The sequence below is a fragment of the Megalopta genalis genome, chromosome 7 (genome assembly GCF_051020955.1).
Source record: "Megalopta genalis isolate 19385.01 chromosome 7, iyMegGena1_principal, whole genome shotgun sequence".
NCBI lineage: Eukaryota > Metazoa > Arthropoda > Insecta > Hymenoptera > Halictidae > Megalopta > Megalopta genalis.
Window position 1 is genome coordinate 22,268,491 of NC_135019.1, and position 19,207 is coordinate 22,287,697.

General features: G+C 32.9%; 1 protein-coding gene across 1 annotated transcript in view; it reads right to left on the reverse strand.

Moving 5' to 3' along the window:
* Positions 1 to 8,654: 8,654 nt before the first annotated feature.
* Mapmodulin (acidic leucine-rich nuclear phosphoprotein 32 mapmodulin) overlaps positions 8,655 to 19,207 on the reverse strand; it is a 32,486-nt gene continuing 21,933 nt past the window's right edge. The window contains exon 8 of the mRNA XM_033483491.2: positions 8,655 to 12,283. Coding sequence (XP_033339382.1) covers positions 12,225 to 12,283 — 59 coding nt within the window. The 3' untranslated portion in view covers positions 8,655 to 12,224. The remainder of the gene's footprint in view (positions 12,284 to 19,207) is intronic.

The following is a 19,207-nucleotide window of genomic DNA, read 5'->3' on the forward strand; positions in this document are numbered from 1 at the left end:
GCACCCTTTCATTAATGTTTATCGTATTATTAATTACCAACAAACGCTATATTGTAATTCACCGTTTTGAGAATGTAACTTGTGGCAATAAAACCTGCATAACTGCGAAAATAATCCGTACGTACCTCACTGCGAACGTTTACGTTCCCTTAATGATGGCGATTAAAATATCCACTGAGTGGTTTTGCATTACTACTTTCCACCATCTACTTTATCATGATTATATTCCCGGTTCCCAAATTTGTCTTCGTTTATCCGTCAAATAATATAAAAGAAAAGTTATAACTATCACATGTTATTGTTAGTCGCTTGTATGACTGTGGTCTTCGGCCTCAAAACACACAATAACCCTAATATGAACCAATGCTGAATTCTGTACCTAAACTACAATCGAATTTGCGGATACCAAAATCCCTATTAATTTGGACTTATACAATTGGATCTTAATAAAAAGATCTGTGTTCTCTCTGAGAGCCTCTAAGAGAAATTTCAAAATATTTTCATTCACCGCTTCTTGGAATCACATCGTCCTACAAAAATTACCAATGTGCATTAAGCCGATAACCATATCTAAAACACAGTCAAACCTGTTTTTGTGCGGTCTTTTTTATGCGATTTGTTTTGTGTGATTTTTGTATGCGGTACATGAATATGTGTCGCTCCCATGTATATGTAAGTTCGTCGCGAAATTAGATCAATCTCAGCGGTGGTGGCATCACTTTTTTTTCTATCAGTGTGTACGTACATATTGCATCGGTCATTTTCATACCTATCAGCCGATTTCAATACATATTGCACCATCTAATAACATTAGTTAATTACCGACCTTCGAAGTGCCTCAACGCATATCTTTTGGCCATTAAGATAGGATTAATTTTATAGTGAGATTAAAGGTAAATTAATTATTTTTTCTATTTAGATATAGTTTTTTATGATTTTTATTTTATTTTTAGACATAAGTACTCCCTTAAAATGAACAATCGTAATCAAAAAAAGTGAAAAGAAAGACAATTGCATTAGAAACTAAAGTTGCAATATTAAATAGACTAGCAGATGGTGAAGAATCCATAGCTCTTGATAAGGAATTTAAATTAGGTGAATCCACTATATAAGAGCCATAAAAAAACGCACAAGTAAAATAAATGAATCTAATAATTGTGCAGTAAACGAAAGTGGTAAAAGAACATCATATTTTGGATTAGCTCACTCGCTCACCGTTTGAGTTAAATAATCGTCTTCATATGCATTGTTTCACACTTATTTTGTCTTCACATCGATTTACAACAGTGTTAACAATATACAGACGGAATATACAGTGTCAGACTCTGTACTACAGTACATATCAAACTCTGCCGTCCAGGAAAATAGCATCGCGCAGAATTCAGCCGTACCTAAAAGGTTAAGGGCTCAACTTGAAAACGAAGCCCCATTGACGGAGATTTCAATCAGCTGAAGGATTTATAACCGACTATGTACATGATAACGAAAAATAAATCAACTCTAATATCTTCAAGTGACGAAAGCGATTACGAACCATCACAAGAATATACACGTTTTGTACTACGACGAGTAGTATTGAATTATGTACATTTTGAAAATTTCTCTATGTTTAAAATGAGAAATTAAAACTTTTTAAAATATGTTTCCATGTGTAATTTAATTATTTATTTTTTTTGGAAAGCACTATCTCGCTAGTTCGTAAAACTTGGATATATTTTCTAACGGAGACCTTTTTATCTGGTCCCTGTCCACCGCATAAAAATAGTTTTCTTTAATATGTTGTGTAAAATTATTTGTCATAGCTATTTCTGAAGTTTCTAAATATTTTTTTGTGTGCTATTATTTTTCTGCGGCCCCTATCTACCGCACAAAAGTATTTCGCAATATTTTCAACCTATCATTGTAACGTCGCCCCTATTTCACGAGTCCTAATACGCGGTCAGAGGCGACTCCGAGATTTTAAGACTCTTAGGCCAGGTTATACCGCGATCCTGATGAAAGGGTGCCACACGAAACACAAAATATTTCTCCATATGAAGTCGGAAACCAGTCCACGTGAGATAGAACGAAGTCCACAAGGATCCAAAGGTTTGAACACGATAGGGTACGTACAGCCGGGCGAATCACGCGGAATTAACTGCGACTGAAGAATTGGAACCAGATTAATCTTTAATCGGATCAATTATTACAAAATGAACAGCCACGAGGCGCGCAGTTGCCGGATTCTCTTCTTCTACGTTACAAGTGATCTCGTCACGAATCGCTAAAACACAGATGGTTAGCGCGATCACAATTCAACTATCGAATCCACTAGCAGTACGAAATGTGTTTCGACGTGTTCGCACGTGGTATCGCAAAATGCACGAGAGAACTCTTTCTCGAGAATTTCTCGAGTAATTTTATAATTGGTTATTTCTCATTTCTCGAGAAATTACGGTATTTTTCGAGAAATTTAAATCTAGGAAAATTCTTATGAATTTCATTTATTATATGTATAATATATTTTCGGAAATGAATATTTAGTTAACCCAAATTGCATATTACTAATCAATCGCATACGTACAAGTGATCGATTTACTCATGAGTTTCTGTTTTGCGTGAACAAACAAGCAGTCTATAGTTGAATTCCAAAAACGAAGGTTTAGGTCTTGTGTCCGTTTGTGCATAGTTGATGTCAAATTGGTCAGTGTTACTATAATTTATTTGTTGTAATTTTTACTTATTGTTTATATAATCTGGTTAATCATAACATTTTAGCCTGTCAATATGAATAAGGCATACAAAGATTGCTGGGAGTATTTTCGAAAAAATAAAAACAAAGAATCTGCTACCTGTAATATTTATGAAAAACAACTTTGATGCCTTTGATCGGCAACCATAGGTTTTAGTAGACATCTAGAAGGTGTTCACAGTTTTAAAAGAGTGAAAAGTATGAATGAATCAAGTGTCGGTACAGTAATCTCTCCCTAAATGACGTAATTTTGGTCTGCCATGAATGACGCCGTGATGTTGCCACAGCTCTGTAATTTAGTCGGTGAACATGTGTGCTGTAATTTTCCCGGAAGGCAACTCATAATACAATAACATAACCTCTTTTAATTTTAACATTTTTAAACTGATTCTTTTTTAACATATTGCTGATAGTTTTCGGATTGAAATGAGACCAAACATGATATAATTTCGACAGATAATTCTAATTACAATAAAATCAAATACGATATAATTTTGATTACATTTATTTAAATAATACTTAATATATGTAATTTTGCAGAATAGAGTCATTGAGACAAATTGACTTTCACTTTCGTAATTCTCTCCCCTCCCCTCGGTTTTTAAACTTGTTAGTTACAATTCCGACGGAGAGAGACGACATCTACGGAGAAATTACGTTCTAATTTTAAATCCGTCAAACAATTCCGGTATTCAGACAGCAACAAAACAATTAATAAATTTATTACACGACGAACTTTGTCACAAATAACATCGAATTTGGCAGTCATTGATCGATTTTTATTTAATCAAATCACTGTAAGTGAATTTATAAGACAGTTTATCGCTTAAAGAATTTAGTTTCCCCTATAATTCATCGGATGTACTGTAATTAATAATGGTCTATTATACGCAGAAAAAAGAATTAATAAAAAAATAAAAATACTAAAATTAAATAACAAAAATTTCAGCATATCTATTAATGAATGGATGAGTGTAAACAATAAAAGATAAGTGTATGAGCATATGTATTATAATAGCAAGAAATCTACCAATCTAGGGTTAATATGCCAATTCATGGAAGTTCTACAGCTGAAAAACTTGAGAACTACTTAACGTAAAACTACATTCTTTTAGTCCTTCACTACAAGTCGTTCTAGGTGGTGTGAGTGATGGCGCGCCTGTTATGCAAAAATTTGGACGACTCTCTTCGGCATACCAACAGCTGTGTTATAATCATGGGGTACATTAAGCTGCTTTAAAAATATTTTATATAAAAAAAATACTCAAATATCAAATTTAGCTGAGAATAATAGATTTTTAGAAAACAAAAATAAAGATTCAGTCGATTCAAACTTCGATGTTGAAATAATAGACACTTCGAATGTTCACTTACGACCAACAATCAGAGAAACAGTCACAGCAATTCGAAAAATAGTAAAAATATATAAAAATTCATCGGTAAAGAATGATAGTCTGCAGAAATATGTAGAGAAAGAACAAAATACAAAATTAAAACTCATTTTGGATTGTAAAACCAGGTGGAACACTACCGAGACTATGATTAAACGATTTTTGAGAGTACGGAATCCTATTAAAAAAGCACTGTTTGAAATAAATGTTGATTACATATGGAACGATGAATATTATAAAACTGCTGAAATTTTATTAGTAACATTAGAGCCTATAAGAATTACAATAGAAAGTCTTAGTAGAGAAGATTTGACATTATTACCTGCTGAAGGTGTTCTTATAATTTTTACTTAAAACTTTAGAAAAACTGAATTCTGAATTAAATAATGAATTCCTTGTTGTTATTAAAGAAGAAATATCTAGAATGTTATTGCTCGTGGTTGATCTTGCGATCGTTCGAGCCTTGTTGTAATTTGCACGTAGTGTGCCGACTAAAATTCTATTTTTGTTAACTGGGTGTTTCAACAATTAGCTTCCCGGGAGACCTCTGTATCCACTGACGGCTCAGGACGGATCAGGACTGTCGAATAACCGTGTGACATCCACTAGGTCACCTCGGTTATCCCTACTTTTACTTAAGGGTGAGCGGCGAGGAAAACTGCCAAATCACGGCAGGCTCAAAACCGAGCGCTAATTGGTTAAAATGAAGATGGTTGGGACCTTTGGAAAGGGTACTGCGAACGCCTCCAGATGAGTTTCCTCCTCGAGGGAAAATTTGGAAATCTACCTCATCTGGAAGCAATTACGCCGCGTGGACCAAGTCCCAACCCCGCTAACGGCCTGGTCGTAAATCAAGAATAAGTCCTTTACGGAGGATCACTATAAAACGGTCGACGGTGCCCATGAGTTTTACCATGGTCGAAAACTACCGTTTCCGCCACTGGGGTGACAGGCCCACACCCTAGCCATTAAGGACCTATGTACCTGGCCCCTGCCGTAAAGCCCAGATGGGGAATCCCTAACATAGAAGCAGAGATAAGATTGTTGTATCCCTTATGAAATATCTATAAGCGTAATCCAGAATCCTTGCAAAAAGATTCAGGAAATACATTTTTCTATTTAATATCCAAAACAGATATGTATAAAATGACAAAACAAATTCTAAGCAAAGTTTTCGGAAAATATATATATGAAAATAGTGAAAAACTTTCAGATTCTCAAAATGGAGAACTATCACTGAAAAAACAGTTGGAATTAGAAATTGCAGATAGCAATTAGTGTCAAGAGTTTAGCGTCAGAAGAAAATAAATTCCGGACTCTAACAAAGGAATCCCAGATTGTTGAGTCTACTGGGAAAAGAACACCCAATCTGCAGCAACTTTTGTACGTTCTAGATACAATAACGCCAACATCCACACAAAATGAATGAAATTTTTCTATGACTACAGATTTTGTTACAAAAAAAGAAGTAGATTGTCTGATCCTACATTAGACGCATTATGCTTCTTAATAATTTATCGGTTATATTTAACGTCTATATTTTTTCCTTCTTTTTAAAGTTATATGTATTAGACAGGAATAAACATTGAATTAAAGTTTTTGCGCTTTCGATAAATATTATCAACGATATTCCAAATATTATAAGTTTTCTAATATTTTCTTATTTTATTAAAAATCCTCACAACGCGAAGTCCTCGAAGAAATCTTCCAGGCGCAACAAAAACGACACGAAATCCCCCACCCCGCCTACAGACAGTAGCGTGGAGCAAGATGCACCTCCACGCACGCGAAAATCCGAATTTTTCGAAACATAATTCGTTTCTTGCGCCAACTTCCGAGCCACCTCGCGAAAACCCCACAATCCCTAGATCTCATTATATCGTACGCAAATCCTCCCGGAGCCCGTGGTCACGTTCCCTCGGTTCCGCACTATCACGCTCGCTCGCAATCGAATCTAACACAGCGGTAGCTCGTTTGGGTTACTCTGCCTAATACGATTTTTGATTTTCTATAGCCACTATGAAGTTGTTGTAGACCTTCACTTCCCGATTAAGGATCTGAAAACCGAATTGCTTCATCACCCTTAGTTTTGGAAAAAAACGTGCTTTTGTAAAAACCCAAAGTTTTTGACAAAAATGGAGTATTGCATGAAAAGTACAAACGCTAAAAAGGTCTAATCGGTCTCAAAAGATAGAAGAAAGTTTCCTGAATATAGTGGCATGCAATTTATTAATTGTTTTTGGTCCTAAACAGCAATAAATTAATGTCAAAGTTTAAAAACTTGTCGACGTGCGCAGTTTCTGCGCAATATTTCTGTACTTTTACGAAAAGTTGTTTGTCCTGCACAAAGACTCTACCTAGGATCGGATTCTGTAGACATTACTGAAGAAGAAACGGCCCGATAGAAGCGTCAGAACGATGTACATTTTGAGTAGGTCGAGAAAATGTTCGTCGGCAACATGTACACGATGCCATATGCTTCGCTGCTCGCTTCTCTTTATCCGACAGGGCCGAAGATATACGTAATCAACACAGATGGAGGGATCCAATGGGGCACCCACTTTGCGTGAGGCGTGCCACTTTGAATTTTTTTTACTACTTCAATATGCTGTTTTCTTTTACATATTTCTGCAGATAATAATCACCAAACTGTGAATCGTAAATTAAAAAGTACGAAAAACATGGTTTCAAGAATATAGAAATAAGATTATTAATTTTCAAATGGAGAAATAATACAAGAAAAATAATGAACAGAAAATGTTCATCTTATTCTGAATTTGTTCGGATTAAAAGTATATCACGTATACAGTTATCATTTAAATTATAGCGATAATACGGTCATGAATAAATAATCATTTTCAAAACGTTAAACTTCTTAAAACATATTGTAAAATATATATTTAAATATTTATTTAATTATATGGCGTAGAAGTCAAAATTATACTAGTGTTAGAATACTTTCGTATATGTATGGTGTGATTTTTTTCGTGAAATATATCACAGTTTGGTGATTATTATCCACAGAAATGTGTAAAAAAAAAACAGAACATTGAAGTATAATACTAAAAAAAATTCAAATATTATTTACGAAAAGTGGTGGCCCCATTGGATCCCTTCAACGGTATCGATTACGCGTAGCTTCGGCCCTGTCGAACAGAGAGAAGCGAGCAGCGAAGCATATGGCGGCAAAACATCGTGTACATGTTGCCAACGAACATTTTCTCGACCTACTCAAAATGTACATCGTTCCGACACTTTTACTAGGCCGTTTCTTCCTCAGAAATGTGTACAGAACCGATCCTGGTTAGAGTTTTTGTGCAGGACAAACAACGTTTCGTAAAAGTAAAAAAATATTGCACAGAAACTGCGCGCGTCGACAATTTTTTAAACTTTGACATTAATTTATTGCTATTTAAGACCAAAAACAGTTAATAAATTGCATGCCACTATGTTCAGGAAACTTTCTTCTATCTTTTGAGACCGATTAGAACTTTCTAACGTTTGTACTTTTCATGCAATACCTCATTTTTGTCGAAAATTTTGGGCTTTTACAAAAGCTCGTTTTTTTCGAAAACTGAGGGTGATGGAGCAATTTGGTTTTCGCATTCTTGATCGGGAAGTGAAGCTTTACAAGAATTTCATAGTGGCTATAGGAAATCAGAAAAAAAGTTTGATTTTGTCGGACACAGTGTTATTTTTAAATCCTTCATGATTTTTTGGCAACGATAAGAACCGATCCTTCGTACCTCCCACCCTACCCATTAGCGGGTCATGGTCCCAATTGGCCTGCCTAATCACGCCATACGGCATTTCTCCAGGACTGTCTCACGGAAGACCGTTAACCCCAGGCCGATTTCGACTTTTCCAATTGCGGTGGCTCTTGGAGACCGGGGGAGTCTCGACATTCTCTCAGGGCGCCTCCACACCACCCACACTTCATTCCTTGCAGGGTGAGTCAACGGCAGGACATCAAATGTGGTCGTTCCTTGGAACTCCGTTGTTCCGTGGACTATGGTCGTTTGGGGTGGTCAGCAAATTAGAGTACGATCTCAATCCGGCGGCAGCTACGGTAGCTGAGCGAGTACTTGATTCGTTCCTGAAATCTCCGCCGGGCTCAGCCCGCGAAATACCGAATTAGAAAGGCACAATTACACCGAATTTTCCTCGGGAAATGTTCCACTCCACTCGCTGTTTTTCCGCTATACAAAGCTATATGAAGCGACGTCGCACGAATTGCAACGTCACACAACACATACATATATGATTATTCTCTCATATAGTGATTCAATAAATATAACATAATTTTTCAGAATGTAAAGTGTACTTGCAGATTTCAGCAGTTATAAACGACACACAATTCATATAATGAATTGCAGAGGAACGATTTACGATCAATCTGCTACCACAACAAATTACCACTGCGTTCATGCGTTCGATTTTTGACCCAGTAGTAACTAGCGTTTTGTCGCAAATCATTCGTCTACACCGGACCTAAAGAAGGAAAAATGTATAATAACAATTGAATGCACAACTTTTGATTTATAGATGGTTTTATTAATAAATTATTTTTTCTTATTTTGTGATGAGGATTGCTCGAAATAAACAAATGTTATGATAAAAATCCATTTTAACAACGGAAAAGAAAGACAGTACACAAATGTAATAATCTGATAATAGAAGGTGTGATAGATTACGTAAATGGTCTATCCAAAAATGCAATTGACAAAAGTACGTCGCGGGTCGCGCAGAACGTTCAATGATTTATAATTTAAATTTTAATTATTTATAATTATTTAATTATAATTTAATTATTTATTTAATTATTTAATTATTTATAATTTAACTTTTAATATGAAATCTGCACGATCCGCAATTACGAATTGCAGATTGGAAATTTACACATTTTTGACCTGTACATGTCATATACTCATTGTACCTAATATAAATTTGCTTTAGTTTTGGAAAAATTGGATAAGGCCATAACCAAACTGGCGACAAAGAGGCGCCAGATCCTCGATTCTACCATAATTTTTTCTTATAAAACCGATCCTCTCTTACACTCTCACTCGCTATTTCATTCCATCCACTCTCACGATCACGTAGTTAAGTGGTAGTCCGTCCAGCAATCCACTTGTCACAGTCTCACCATTAACTACATTACCTAATCCACCTTTTTGTTTTTTTTTTTGCGCCTATTTCTCGAGATTTTGTCTTTTCGCTATAATCTAAATTTTGCATTTCTGACTTTTCATTTTTAAATATGATTCAAAAGTGCGAAAGTACAAGTGTAAATATTCTTTTTCTTTTTAAAAATTATAATTGTAATTTAATATTAATTAATGATATTAATAATCATTACCAATTAATTCCGCACTTCAATCATCATGAGATGTGTTAGCGCTATGGTAACTTCGGAGACAGAAATTAAAGATAATTCTCAATTTACAGTGATTTGAAATTTTGATTTCTCTTTTTAATATTGTATTCGAAAAACTTAAACTTGTACAGTTAACACGTCGACCGTCACGTCACTTAGATCTCGGTAACGGCTACGTTCCTTCCTCTGGTTATGCAGTTTTTTACAAATAATTTACAACAAATGTATTTATAGTCTTTCTTCTGAAACTGATCATTTCTTCATACTACTCTCACTTCTAATTATATTTTTACACATATCAATCATATTTTACATGAAGAAAAAGGAACTAAAAAGGTATGCTTGCAAGATGTGACGCCTTCAGGTGCAGAACTTCCCGTAGACACAATGCTATAGTCAGACTCGAGGAGGGAGTGCACAAAAAAAAGGTTCAGCTTTCTGTATACAGCCTGAAAAGGGCACCAATGCACTGATTTTTAACAGAGAGAAGATATTCTATGAAGTAGGTTACTACTGTCAACAGAGTTCCAACTTATTTTCCAAACATAAGACGCTATATTACACATAGTAAAATAAAACAACCCAAGTGAGATAATATCAATGATTACACTGTTTAGTGACATAGCCCTAATTACGGCCAGCCGACGAGCTACCAGGATGTTTTCACCTCCTGCATATAGTAAAACGCAATAACTTTTTTAGAACTGAACTAAATGGCTTGAATTTCTTTTTGATGATATAGGAGGACTAATCTACGAGACAATGACTAAAATGCTTTTTTCTAATTTTGCTACTACTTAGATTGATAAACTAATTGTTTTTATCTATGCCTTATCAAAAGGCATTTTTTAAATTTTCGTTATATTTTTCTGTCATTCCAAATAATAGCAAAATTAGAAAAAAGCATTTCAGTCATTGCCTAGTAGATTAGTTCCTCTTTCATCTAAAACAAATTCAAATCATTTAGTCCAGTTTTAAAAAAGTTATTGCGTTTTAAAAGACGTACTAACACTTCGTGAGCCACAATATTTACTAATGATATAGTTAGAATGGAAATTACTTTGTACAAGACAGAAACTTTATATCCAAACTTCAACTTCACTTTACAACAAATTTTCGTACTGTATAAAATAATTCAAACGACTGAATGACAATCCAATCTCAACAAAAATAACATAACCTCAACAAAGGAATCTCAGTATTGGTAAATAAATTTTATTATTCCACATTTGTTGTTGTTGTTGTTTCAGATAAAGTACCAAACTATGAAGAGACCAGAAAACAACTGAGAAAAGATTTAAAAATGTCAAACACGGAATGGAGGAAAAACTCAAAAAGCACCTTGAAAAGAACGAAATTCTTCATGCAGACGTCACTATGAACATCTGACAGATTTTTTTAAAGTCCCTTTTCTTGAAAAACGATTTTTCTCTCTCTCTCGATTTAAATATTTTTGTAACTGTTTCCAATTTTTGTATAGTATGTAACAATAACCTTAACACAACCATGTACCGTTGGGCTTTTGGTTAAAAATTTCACATTGAGATAGAAATTAAAAAGTTATTGATCCTCATAGCCCGTATTTGAAATTTCTCAATTGGAAGCCCAAACATCCGCAACTCTATGTGCATAAATAAAGTTGCCCCAATGTTCTGCATATGTCATATAGTTTTAGTCTGTTTATATATGATGCAATAAGGAGAGTCGAAATAATGATTTGTTTAGGATACTTTTTCCAGCTTCTTGTTCCGTTCGATTCGGTTCGGTAGTTTCATTTTGTGCCTTAAAGCCTTTTTATGCTTCAAGTATATCTCTGATTTCTCTTATCATCAGGTAAAACATACTTGAGATGTGTAAAAATATAATTAAAAATAAGAGCAGCAATATTGAAGCAGCGGTCAGTTTTTGAAGAAAGAATATAAATAAAATTGTGATAAATTACGTGTAAAATCCTACAAATTGGACGAAAAAAAGCGTCACCTAATTGTGAATAACAAGGCTCCCATGTAAACACAGCCATCGCACAGATCTAGGTGGCGTGGCGATCAACGTGCTAATATCTTCCATAGGTATAAGCTCCAACGCATGAGCAACATATTTCATTTCTTTATTTTCTGTCCCAAAAATCACAGATGCGTAATGCATCTCAATGTATGGTGTAAACCTGTACAAAAGTTGTTCCTCGTGTACTCTAGCCTTACTCATAGTACAATAATAATGTATTTAAAATGTAACTTATGTAACCTTATTACTGATTAACGATGACTGCATTCCAGCGTGACCAGCCTTTGGCCGACTGGAGCTAACAGACAAATATGCTCCTTCAAGTGTAAAACTCCACTGCTGCCTCTGTGTCCATCAATATCTGATCTTTATCGTCCACTATGCAACACCGCTAATATTTTAACTATATACTCTATATAAAATATTGTTAGTATAACTAAAACGTACTGTGTCCAGCTGGAATGCAGCCCTATTTTTTATGCCATCATTACCATTTTTTTCTTCATTTCCGTCTATATTCTTTCCCTCTGCAATGATTTGTTGTTCTACAGACAATTTGTCAGTCAATGATTTACTGATTAACTCTCACAACTAACTGTAGTCTGTCATTGGTCGGTCAATTAGTTTGATTCCCAGGTGGTTCACTCGGCATCTCAGTTATTGTTATTTATATGAATTTTACACTCATTCAACAATATCAGAAATCTGTTTTTTTATGCTTCTAGTTCCCTGAATCTCCATCTTCGTGTTTTCTCTTCTTGCCTCGTGCAGGAGATGATTCTGTACAATCAAAAACATCAAATTTATAATTATAGTATGTCACTCATTTTTTGTTTCGTTGCACGAAATTAAGATAAATTAACACATTTCAAATATTCCGCAAAAAACCGCAGTTTCCAAGCATTTAGTGCCATGCAGCAGAGTTCTAAATGGCACTAATAAAAGAAAAATGTGAAAGATCTGACTCTGAGTTGAATAGTGGTTTTTTGTAGTGAGCTTGAAAGATCTTGTAAAGGCTTAAAAAACAACCAAAAACATAAGGTACAGGTAGAATCTCGATTACACAGTAACTGACTCCAGAACTTTTCTTCTTTCTCCTAATATTCAAAGGATACATGATACTTGTATCATGGGAAAATTTGTATAGTAGAACCTCGATTATCGGAATTAATAGGGAGACAATTTAATTGAATCCTGTATAAAAGATATACATTTTGTGGTTGATTTATTTTTATACCATGATGCAAACAATACAAATGATATAAACAACAAGAAAAAATTGCATAAACTCGTATGGATCCCATACTCTTTTCGCTGCTGAGTTAGATACATATGTTTTTTAGCGTTAATAATTCTTTGGAGTTGCATTCCGTTTGTGCTTCAAACTATCTAAGCTTCGAAATGAGAATCTTTATCTACGTCATAATCGTCGTCCTCTTCTTAATTCTTTGTTTCATCTACAACGAAACAATGCAATCTATCGCATCAACTTCATCATAATTTTCACTTTTCACTTTCATTTGTAACAATTTTCTTCCTCGCTCTTTTTAGTAATGTAGATTTAATATTCAACCAAACGGATAGTGTTATCAATTCAAGAAAAAGGTGTTGGTAAATTGACAATTAGTGGTAACAAGAACAACAAATGCTCAACACAAAATTATTTACAGACTGCTACGTCTTAAAGCAACAAAAATTAATGACCTGAATATTACCCTTTACCAGTGGTTTTAACAATTCAGAATCAAAGGAATACCTATATCAGGATCATTGATTGAGAAAGCTGTAGAAATTAATAAGAAAATGCAAGGAAATACTAATTTTAAAGCTAGCAGTGGTTGGTTATCAAAATTTAAGTTACTCCACAGTATTCTACAAATAAATGGAGGAAAACTTTCCACAAATAAAACTGCTGCAGAAGCCTTCAAAACTGATTTTAATAAGTTTCTGCAGGACGAGAGATATGCATTGGAAAACATCTTCAATGCCAACGAAACAGGACTACTGTTGAAAGCATTGTCACAAAAAATTTTAATTTCTTGATATGAGAAGTCCGGACAAGACCGAAAAAGACCAGACTGAAAAATGAGTAGGGATTATGTTACGGCATTTGTTTGTGCAAATGCTTCAGGCAATGAAATGCTACATTAATTATTGACAAGAGTAAAAAATCTCGATGGTTCAAAAATATTAATATGAGTGTGTAGCAATCATCTACAAAGTTCAGTCAAATGCTTGGATGGACAGTGCTATTTTTGCAAAATGATATGAGGAATATTTCTTGTTATCAATTAGAGGAAGACAGCTAATAAGTAGGCACAGAGAAAAAGCTTTGTTGCTAATAGATAATGCTAACTCCCATCACAATTGCGAGACATTAAATACAATAGATTTTGTTAAAATCATGTGTTTGCAACTTAACGTGACATCCCTTATCCAACCAATGGATCAAGGAGTAAGCGAATGTTTCAAACGAATGTTATCCATTTCACTATAATACAGCTGAAGAATACAGCTGAAGATTGCATAAAAATTTAAGCTTAAAAGATTGTTAGTGAATGGCGGGAAATGCTTGGTTGAATGTTAAATCTAGAACTCTAAAAAAAAGCGTGGGAGGCACTTTTAACAAATAAAAATGAGAAGTGTATAGAAGAGCCAGAAACAACAAAAAACGCAGTGCATGAAGCACTAAGTAGCATATTATAGGATGTGAAAATTGTGATGAAGTTGATGTCATTAGATTGGATTCGATTTTCCAAAACATTGTAGAAGAAACTATGAATCAAGAAGAGGAGCACGAGTGCATTGACGACGATTATGGCGAAGATTATGACGAAGAAATACTTTCTCATTCCGAAGCATTTGAAACTCTTGAGAAAGGGCTTAGATGATTTGAAGCACGAACGGAATGCAAAAAACTAAAGCTAAAAAACATATGTATGTACTATATATGTATTATACATGTAACATATATGTATTATATATGTAAGAAAAGTATGGGATCCATACAAATTTATGTAATTTTTTCTTGTTGTTTATATCATTTCTATTGTTTGTATAATAGTATACAAATAAATCAACCACAAAATGTATATCTTTCGTACAGGATTCAATTAAATTCAATTATCGGAACACATTTATCTCCCTATTAATTCCGATAATCGACGTTCTACTGTATAAATTTTCCCATGTCACAAGTATCAAGTCTCCTTTGAATATTAAGAGAAAAAAAAAAGTTCTGAAGCTAAATACTTGTGCCACAAACATCAGTTATACCTCAATTACTGTACAAACTCAAAACATCAGTTATACCTCCCTGAATACTGAGCCTCAATAACTGCACAATACAAATTTAATACTTAACATATTTTCATAAATTTTATATTGTATCAAAAAAATTTAATATGATAAGTTATTTAAAAGTTTTCACATTAAAGATGACTACTTTAACAAAATGTTATATTTATATTTCCCCTCTTTGAAAATATAACAGAAATAATTGAAGATTTGAGGTTATGGAGGACTATCCCATAATAAACAACACAGTAACTGTGTCATTGAAAAATAAATTATCGTACAGCGCACCGTAACTAACGCAGCAAGCGAAAACTAGGTTCAGTTAATGTGCACAGTAAATAAACCATTGAAATTGAAACCAAAATCAACAATTCAAATAAATAATTAATGTTTTGTTCTTTTGTAATCTTAATACGTTTTATCTATACAATCATCTGTGACATCTTACCTAAAATGACTTATTTTATTGAATGTTAATCTTTATTCGTTTAGTAGTTTTTTAAGCTTTTTCATAAGCTTTACAGAAAATTCCGCGAATTCAAAATTTCGCAATAAAAGTAATTTTGTTGCCAAAATCAAAAACAAACACGACCCCAAATACGATATAATTACATTCATGAATATTTGAATAACAAGCGATTAATGTTTTACACTTCAATTTATTACAGAAGCAGTAATAATATGTAATAGCAAGTGATTATAATTATATAATAAAGATCTTCTTGCCAATTCTATTTGCCAAAATAAACGCCATTAATGCGTTTACTTGAAAATACCTTTCACACATGAATCACAATAATCAAAACATTACAACCCCTGGCAAAAAGTTTCCAATCATATACACATATACAAAATTTACAAAGAATATTCGTGTTTTAGAGTTATAAAATGTTCTTTTATGCAGGTAAGTGAAATAAAGAACGTAGGTAGGATATAAATAAAGTAAATAAATACAAAATAACGCAATTTTTCTTTTATTATCAAAAAGAAACTACAAAGAAAACAAAATGTTATATGGAAAAAAGTTTCTGATCAATACAAATGTTGGAAAAAAGTTTCCGATCATAGTTCAAATAACTGTCTCTATGAATGTCTCAAGCAGATGAAGCAAACGTATACACAACTCGTGCCTGTGAAAAGGCATCTGAAATGCAAAACATTTCAGTCAGTGAATAAATAAGATGGATATGTGCAATATACCATTGTGTAAGTTGTAGTAAAATGATTTAAAGTTAAGTATAATCGAACTTCTTAAACAAGGTAATAGTCAAAGAAAAGTCCTCGTGCAAAAAGTAAAAAAGATGATAGGAAATTGCGTGCAATTGTCAAAAATGAGGCAACACTGTCAGAAATCAATTAAATGAAATTGGCTTCTTTTATTTCGAAAGGCAAAAACAAAACCTTCACTCACAAAGGAACACAAGAAAAAAAGACTTAAATTGATGTAAGGAACACGCAAATTGGACTTTGGAGGACTGGTGCAAAGTAACATTTAGTAACAAGTATCTTGGAGGAGGGGATGATGAAAGAAAATTTGTTTAACGGAGATCTAACGAAAAATTTAATAAAGATTACCTGAATTATAAACAAAAATATACGTAATCTTATATGATATGGAGTTGTATGACAGAAAGGGGAGTAGGAAAACTATGCATTGTATACCAGAATGTGAACAGAATTGAGTAGAATATATTCAGATTTCATTTTCTAAGGATGACTAGTTGTCACCACAGGAAATTAGTAAAAAAACTATTTAGAGCAAAATCATATTATAATATTGAAGTGGCCTGCAGACAATCCAGATTTGAACCCAATCGAGGTCATGTGGGCAAAATTAAAAACATTGATTCGCGAGAAAAAATCAAAAACTAAAGAGAAATTTCGACATGCGATACAATTGTCGTGAAAAGAAATTTGGTCTAAGGATTGTGAAAACTTAGCAATGTCAATGCCCAACGCATTAAAAGTGTCATATAAACACGTGGTAATGTAACAAAATATTAATAACTCAATGATCGGAAACTTTTTATCAACATTTGTACTGATCGAAAACTTTTTTCCATATAACATTTTGTTTTCCCTGCGGTTTGTTTTTTGATAATAAATGAAAGATTATGTTATGGTGTATTTATTTACTTTATATAGATCCCACCTATGTTCCCCATTCGTCTCACCTGCATATAAGAACATTTTATAATTCTAAAATGTGAATATTCTTTATAAATTGTATATTAGTGTATGTAATCGGAAACTTTTTGCCATAGGTTGTAAATTGATACTTCACTTCAGTTACTAATGTATGTATATGGTTGTGTCCAGAGAGGTTGGAACCAAACTCATACTATATGTATATTACACAGATCAAATAGATAAAAAATGTCCATATAAACTTATATCCAGAAATGTTTTATTTAAAACATATAAGCGAGCACTGATTTATAAAAATACGATAGAAACAGGAGATCAATTTTGGGAATATGCTCAAAATGCATTTACTATTATTTCCAATGCAGATGGAATATTTTAAAGAGTTTAACAATCACTAATTCAACGAATGAAAACCTGCAGTCTTGCAGTGAGAATTTTCGACCATTTCTTATACCTGCTACAATAAATCATAAATATCTTTAAAAGCTTATATCTTCTCAATAAAGCATTTTTAGCCATAAGTTTATATGAACTTTTTCCATCTATTTGACCTCAGTAACACATAGTATAAGTTTGATCCTAACCATTCTGGACACTGCTTTATTGAAAAAATATAAGCTTTTAAAGACATTTATGATTTATTGTAGCAAGTATAAGAAATTGTCAAAAATTCCTCTCACTGCAAGAATGCAGGCTTTCATTCATTGAATTAGTGATTATTGAATTCTTTCAAATATTCCATCTGCATTGGAAATAAGACGACAGCAGAGATTTATTCTGGTTTAAAGGAATGGAACAACATTTATACGTAGCAGGTTATTACTAGAAAATACGACAAGTGGTTGACGCTGTGTCTGAAAAATTTGCATAACAATTCAGTTTAGTCATAACAAATGATGGAATCTATCACCAGTATATTTAAAATTGTAATGAAATTAACCATAATAAAAAGCATACATAACTAAAAAAACGATGAAATAAAAATATTCGAACATTATTTGTCTTTATGTACTTTTACTTCAACTAATTTGAAGATAATAAAAATATAGTTTTAGCATCATGCAAGAAAATGATACATTATAGTTAGAAATTAAAGAGGTATGATTTGTAAGAAAAATATTGCTCTTGCGAGGCTTGAACCTCGTCAAATAGATTCCAAGTGGCTTCATAGAAAGATATAACATTACATAATATACTTATTGAATGAAAAAAAAGACAGATATAATATAGTATACCTTATTAGGAAACGAGTATGAAAGTGTTATGCAATTCAATATTTAATTTGAAAAATTTAGTTATATACATGGAAACGTATCTACTCACGTTACACAAGCTGATTTTTAGAAAACTTGTGTGAGACATATCTAATTTTTATACACAATATTCAACACATATCTTTCTTATTGAATATAAATTGATATTTATTATATAACTGACAATGAGTATACTTAGAATCATTTATAATTTTATTTACTAATTTTGTAAATATATTATTTAAGATACCTTCTAGATACATTAATGAAATATTTGAACATTTAAATAAATTGTCAGAAACTAGATACCCAAATAACAATATTTATACTCTGGGTCCAAACGGACCCAAGACCTGTCACACAGTGACGCCGTTTGATCAAAAAGCGGCACAAAATCTGTAAAAAGAAAACTATCCAACAGGATTTTATGAAATTTTAATTAAACAATATGGACTATATATAATCGGAAATCACTTTACATTGAGGTCTTTTTTTATGTGGATACATAGAACAAATTCTTTACGTAGTTTTAATTTTGACCGCGATTTGAGTTTAAATATCAACTTCCAGAACTTCCAAGAATAAATCGTGCCTCGTTACGGTGTATTTTAATGTACTGAGTGAATTTTTTTAGGGTTATATCTTATATAAAAAAGAAAAATGTGAAATGTATGTAACTTATTACCGCTTAAAGTATAACAGAATATTTAATAATAATTCTTGTATATTACATAAATTATTTTTAAGACACTCATTTAACTAATGTCGGAATAATGTTTGATCAATTTTTGTAACAATGATCTAATGAACAAAATCTTTGTTGATGATCTAATGATCTAATGAACAAAATTTTGTATGATAATTCAAGTGAACAAGTGTAAAATATCGCAGTATTTTCAAAATATATCTTAACCGATTAATTGATAAATCTCTACAAAAAATGTGCTAACTTTCTCTTTTTGAAAGTATCCTTGACCTCCACTTGGAACACGGAATGGTAGTTTGA